At 50.5% G+C, this 6,050-nt stretch overlaps 3 protein-coding genes across 3 annotated transcripts; 2 read left to right on the top strand and 1 right to left on the bottom strand.

The window, feature by feature from the left end:
- Positions 1-546: 546 nt before the first annotated feature.
- Positions 547-1,904, top strand: PPTG_09561 (hypothetical protein; the record flags this gene model as incomplete). The annotated part of the gene is made up of 2 exons (XM_008904572.1): positions 547-712; positions 772-1,904. 2 exons carry the CDS (start codon positions 547-549, stop codon positions 1,902-1,904), a joined length of 1,299 nt encoding a protein of 432 aa, XP_008902820.1.
- Positions 1,905-2,190: 286 nt separating this feature from the next.
- Positions 2,191-3,573, top strand: PPTG_09560 (hypothetical protein; the record flags this gene model as incomplete). The annotated part of the gene is made up of 1 exon (XM_008904571.1): positions 2,191-3,573. The coding sequence occupies one exon, from the start codon at positions 2,191-2,193 to the stop codon at positions 3,571-3,573; it is 1,383 nt and encodes a 460-aa protein (XP_008902819.1).
- A 270-nt stretch (positions 3,574-3,843) lies between these two features.
- On the bottom strand, positions 3,844-6,042 carry PPTG_09559 (hypothetical protein; the record flags this gene model as incomplete). The annotated part of the gene is made up of 1 exon (XM_008904570.1): positions 3,844-6,042. One exon carries the CDS (start codon positions 6,040-6,042, stop codon positions 3,844-3,846), a length of 2,199 nt encoding a protein of 732 aa, XP_008902818.1.
- Between the last annotated feature and the right edge of the window lie 8 nt (positions 6,043-6,050).

Raw genomic sequence — 6,050 nt, 5'->3', positions numbered from 1 at the left:
TCAGTTTGATCATTTCAAACTGTGCCGGTAGTTGCCGAAACGGACCGGTGTGGACTGGTAAGCAATGACCTATGAAAGCTAATCCAGTAACGCAAGTGCTTCGTGTAGTTGTAGCGTAAAGACCAAATGCACATCTGTCTCCCGCAGTTCGTGTAGTGCTGCGGTAGCACGAGCTACGAGTTGAGTCGACAAATACGGAAATGCTCATGTATTAATGTATAGAGCTCAGCTGATGTTCAACATCATATTGAGCTCGAAAACAATACTGCATCAAAGCAAATCCCGCACGGCCACTTATCAGCACAAACGCCTCATGCCATCCCTCCCTTTTATTATTGTAACAAATGAATTCGACTATTCCAATGGTAGGGGTGTCATTTTAGGATTCTGAGCCGCGCGGCCTCGTTGTTTGAAATGCAACCACGCAATCGAGCTCGCTGCAGCCTGCCAATGACAGACTACTGCTTCAAAGTTAAAGACTAACGTGCTATCTCGCAATTTACTGGCAATCGAGCAACCGAGTTTGCAGCTTGTTCTATCATACCGATGACGACACCTGGATCTCCGCCGGTCAAGCTAACGCATTGGCACCACGAGTTGCTGTGGGAAACCAAGCTCATGTACGCGTTGTCCTCGGCAGGCGGCTCTGCCATGTTCAACTTCCTGACGGTCTACTACCAGCACACAGCAGGCTTTTCCAAGGTGCAGATCGGTGTGCTGCAGACTCTCCCAAGCTTGGCCTCCATGATAGCCCCACCTTCTGGGGTGCAGTGGCCGATCGCATTCGCAACCAGCGGCTTATCCATATTTTCTGCATCATCAGCGGCTCCGTCTTGTGGTTCTCACTACAATTCTTCGCGTGGTCGTTCGAGTGGACCATCTTCATGGTAATGCTGGCGCAGTTCCAACGCAGCCCTGGTGCCTCGTTGCTCGACCACGCGGTGCTAAACTTGCTGGACAAGGTAGGAGGTGAGTACGGGAAGCAGCGCTTGTTCGGTGCAGTAGGCTTCGGGATTGGCGCCTACGTGACGGGCCTGGCGGTGGCTGTTGGTGGTATCTACTGGTCGTTCGGAATGAGCTTTATCCTATGCATGTCATCACTGTTAGTGCTGCGGTTGATTCCACCGGTGCGATATGGCGACAAAGGATACACAGCACTGGAGGCGGGTGAAGACAAAGAAAACACTGAGTCCGAAGCGCCAGCATCCTTTATGGAAAACATCCGGGTGGTTACGAAAGAGTTTGACGTCCTAGTGCTGCTTGGTGTTGTATTTCTGATGGGGCTGATGTACGGGGTGTTGTCGAGTTTCCTTACTCTTAACTTGTACAACCTATCCGGCGGAGATGCGAAGATCGTCGGCGTCGCCATCATGTGCGAAACTGCGTCCGAGCTGCCGGCCTTCTTCTTTTCGCACAAGATTATCAAAAAGATCGGTACAGTGAACGTACTCCTGGTGTCTATTGCTGGATACGCGCTTCGCATCTCGTATTACGCAGTGATGACAGACCCGTGGAATGCCATCCCATTTGAATTCTTGCACGGTATCACCTTCGGCCTGGCGTGGGCTGCAGTGACGCAGTACATTTACTCGTCGACGCCTAAGGGGTGCGAAGGAACTGTAATGGGCGTGCTGAATGCCATTCAGAACGGTATCGCGCGCGCTACTGGCACTCTAGTCGGGGGATACTTTTATGAAAACTACGGCCCGCGCGTCATGTGGCTGGTGACTGATCTGGGCGTACCGCTCTCGCTAGTCGGTGTCGGAGTGTTTGCCTACTTCAAAAACGCGAACGAAGCGGTGCACGAAGATTTACTCGAGGAGGCCGAGCTGTTTTCTCCGCATGCCGCGGACCCACAAGCCCTAAAAAGCGACGGTCAGCTACTGTATGACGAGATCGAGTAAAGAATACGGAGCTTGTTATCATCACCGTTGCTGTCGAGTCGCACGTTCTCATGAGAGTAAATTTGTTCAACCACTTTATTTTTTGGTCACATGTACCCAGTCTGATTCACCCGGTTTAAATATCCTGGAATCACTAAGGTTTGTTAAGCCACATAGAGGGTATGTCACCCCTATAGAAGAGCACTGACAGCTGCTGGACGCTCGCCATAAGGCAACTCGCGGAAGGCGATCTTCATCATCGGCTTCTCGAACCACTCGCCTAGCACTACTACAGATCGATACGAACATGGAGACACCGACCCACAAACACCCAAAACAATCGGGGGAATGCCACCGCCTGCTATGGGAACCCAAGCTCATGTACGCTCTCAATTCGGCGTGGGGCTCTACAACCGCCAACTACTTGCCGGTCTACTATCAGCACACCGCTGGGTTCTCCAAGATGCAGATCGGTTTACTCCAAACGCTTCCTAGCATCGCTGCCATCATAGGCCCACCATTCTGGGGCGGCGTCGCCGATCGAATCCGAAACCAGCGACTTATCCATGTCTTCTGCATCGTCAGCGGCACGTTGTTGCAGTTCTCAACCCGGTACTTCTACTGGTCACTTGGCTGGACTGTGTTCATGGTGCTCATCAGCCAGATTCAGAGTGGCCCCGCCGGTTCATTGTTGGACCACGCGGTGCTCGATTTGTTGGCAAAAGAAGGAGGGGAGTACGGACGCCAGAGACTCTTTGGGGCGGTGGGATGGGGCATTGGAACGTACTTGACTGGCGTCGCGGTGGCGTGGGGAGGAATCTTTTGGTCGTTTAATTTGTGTCTCATCGTGGGTTTTTCAACGTTGCTAGTGCTGCAGCGGATTCCTCCGATCAAGTACGAGGAATACGCTGCAGTGGCGACGGCAGACGAAGAAGGCGTCTCGGATGTTGCCCCGTCATTTTTGGAGACGACACGCTTGATTTCCAAGAAGTTGGACGTCCTGGTGCTGCTCGGCGTTGTTTTCATAATGGGGAACATGCATGGGGTCTTCTCTAGTTTTCTACAGCTTAACTTGTACAACCTGGCGGGCGACGATCCGCATATTATTGGCGTGGCTATCATGTGTGAGACTTCGTCGGAGCTGCCTGCTTTTTTCTTCGCCGACAGAATCGTCAAGAAAATTGGCACAGTGAATGTGTTGTTGGTTTCCCTCGCGGGTTACACACTACGAATTTCGTATTACGCGCTGATGACAAACGCGTGGGGTGCGATTCCATTCGAGTTCCTGCATGGCATCACGTTTGGACTAGCGTGGGCTGCTTGCACACAGTATGTGTTTTCTGCAGCACCTCGTGGCTGTGAGGGAACTGTGATGGGTGTACTGAGTGCCGTTCAAAATGGATTGGCACGGGCGTCAGGCACGCTGATCGGTGGATACTTCTACGAAAATTATGGCGCTCGCGCGATGTGGACCGCCACAGGGTTTGGCATTCCTCTGTCACTGGTTAGCGTTGCTATCTTTGCGTATCTTAAAGGCGACGAAGACATTGCTGTGCCGGAGGAAGAGTTGTTGCTAGAGCAGGCCGCTTTATTCTCGCCGCACCGAGGGGATCCACAAGGTTTGAAGTCTCCGATTCATCAGCACGGATTTAACACTTCTGCGCATCTTTCCTATGACTCGGTTCAATAAGAAACCCTGAATCTACATGTAGTGCATGAAGCATGGAAGCACCATAACACATTGCTTTTAATTGCAATGTTTTTTTGTGAGATACTTTTCTATCAAGCCTGAAGCAGTCTCATGTAATGCCCCACTTATCTTCATCTCGCGTATCTTTTGGGCTTGTCACGTTATACTTACATGTTTGCCTTTTAGCTGCATCCGCAAATTTCCCAGCGATCATTGTGGTACGATAGTATTGTAAGCAATGTGTTGATCGGGGTAGCTTGGTAAGATAGTTTACCGAAGATTGGGTTTGCTTGCATTTCTCGCTATTATTTGGTGCGGTTCGTTTTCCAACTCGTTTAGTTTTTCGTGCTCATGCGAATGAACAAGTGGCTGGACGGTATCCATGAACCCGCACCTTGTCTTCATGGACTTTCCGAGTAAAACGATTCCGTACTTGAGGTAGGAGGCAGGAAGTAAAAGCAACTGACCATCGGATAACTTTTCTAGCGCCCACGAACGCCGTACCAGGCTGCACGCACGGATGGGATTGTCGATCATATTCTCCACAGGAAGGCGGTCTTCGCTTATTTCGTCAAGGTGTGTTGCTTCAACCGACGTCGGTAATGAACCTGAACCCGTAAGTTCTTCTCGTGTTAGACTTGACGATGAGACCGGTTGCTTCAAAATTCCAGCGCTGCTTCTTGTTAGGCCCTGAGGAATGGAAGGGGAAGTTGCGGACAGGGAACTCTCTGCCGTACTTGGTTGGACTGCACACGCAGAGCCACGCACCAAGCTTCGAGAGGGCATTGAGCTCGCAAGATGAAATCGTAAAACTGTGAAAACACCTACAGCCAGGGCACCGATTGCGATGGTAACAAGCAGCGGATAATAGACGTCGAAAGGCGCAACAGTGGTGTTTTGGCGCACGACAAATGCGTTTGCAATTGCAGTAGCATTTCCAAAGGAGGAACGATCACTTAAGCGCTGGCGATCCTGGTCCCGCATCAAGCCGTAAATTTGTAATCCTCCCAAATGAACGCTAATGACAGCGACAGTTGCGCTAATAGCCATGACTTCCAACGGGCTTACGTACGTATGTCGAACAAACGCTAAGGCACCTTTTTCATCGAAGGCGACAAAGATATTCCAGATGATGTTAACACACAGAATCACTAGGTCATAGAATCGAATCATTGTCAAAAGCGCGTGTGTACCTCCACCACCGATAATTCCGTCGCTCCATAGATGAACGCTAGGAATCACAAGCATCCACGTCAGCAGCCTGGAGATACATGTGAGCAGTGCAATAGGAGTGCTCCACAGCAAACCAATTTGAAGAACTCGAGTGTAATCCTCGACCCCATAGCCCAACTTTGTCGTTCGTGCGGAAGAAGTCTGATACTCAGAAGCAACTAGTGGTTTCCATAATGCCCATAACATATATCGGGAGATCTCCACCACACTGCAAATAGAGAACCCCAGCAAACCTAGATCCACCAAAACCATAATAATGTACAGTGAGCCAGATGCAGACACATTGAGCAGTGATCTGTGCTCCAGTACTCTTTTGCCGTTACCCTTCGTTGAGTCGTGCATTGTGAACATACTACGATGATTTTCACGTATCAAGAAAGTCATACCCATAAATTCCAGATTGTCTGACGTTAGCCAGGCTTTGTCTCGCAAAAAATGCGAAATCATGGGAGCAGCGCTTCCGATGAGGACGCTTCGGTAAAAGCTGGGACTTCCACATCCATATATCGATGTAGAATAGGCCCCTGATCCTTTGACGATGAACCCCTCCACACATACGGTAGCAGATATCGGTGAGCTTTGGCTGATCAGTTCAAGCAGCTCAATAAGCTCCGTCTCTGTATCACGTCCAGGTGCTGCCGCGTATATCTCTCGTATGGTACCTTTTGGCAGTTCTCCTGCGGATTCGCTTATCAGGGAGTCAGTTGCAAGTTTGTCCTGAAAGTTGTAGCGCTCTTGAAACTGGGTGACGATCGGGGAGTGGCAGATGGGTGGCTTGCGGTGTTTATACAACAGCTCACATGCAGCCCATGCCACGGAATCAACGCTGATGCTGCTCATGAGAACAATATCTGTGGCTCGAATCGGGTTAGTGCTCTCCCCGATCAGGCAGTTCTTTCCGACAGCATGGCGAAAGCTACGCGTCTTGTCTTCTTCTAGTAAGGGCGTGAGCGACTCACATCTTTCCAAGAAGGAGCTCCACCCCGAGTCTCGCTGTAACTTCTGGTTTGCGTAGGAAAATGACGTGGTTGGTTGCAATGGTGCAGCGTTCGACGCTGGCAAGATTTTCATATCTACCGTTGAGAAAGAGAACGTGTTGTGGGGTCCCACCCATCGCAGCTTAAACCATAGATCACGCACGTCCAGCAGCAAGGATAAAACCACCAAAATGATGTCCAGCAGCAGCGGCATCCATCGCGGGGCGTTCCGGCAATAGTAACTTCGGTTGAGCGTCATGGTCAAGT

The sequence above is a fragment of the Phytophthora parasitica genome (assembly GCF_000247585.1).
Source record: "Phytophthora parasitica INRA-310 unplaced genomic scaffold supercont2.18, whole genome shotgun sequence".
In the NCBI taxonomy this organism is placed as follows: domain Eukaryota; phylum Oomycota; class Peronosporomycetes; order Peronosporales; family Peronosporaceae; genus Phytophthora; species Phytophthora nicotianae.
The sequence above is the reverse complement of the archived record's forward strand: the minus strand, read 5'-3'. Positions and strand labels throughout refer to the sequence as shown.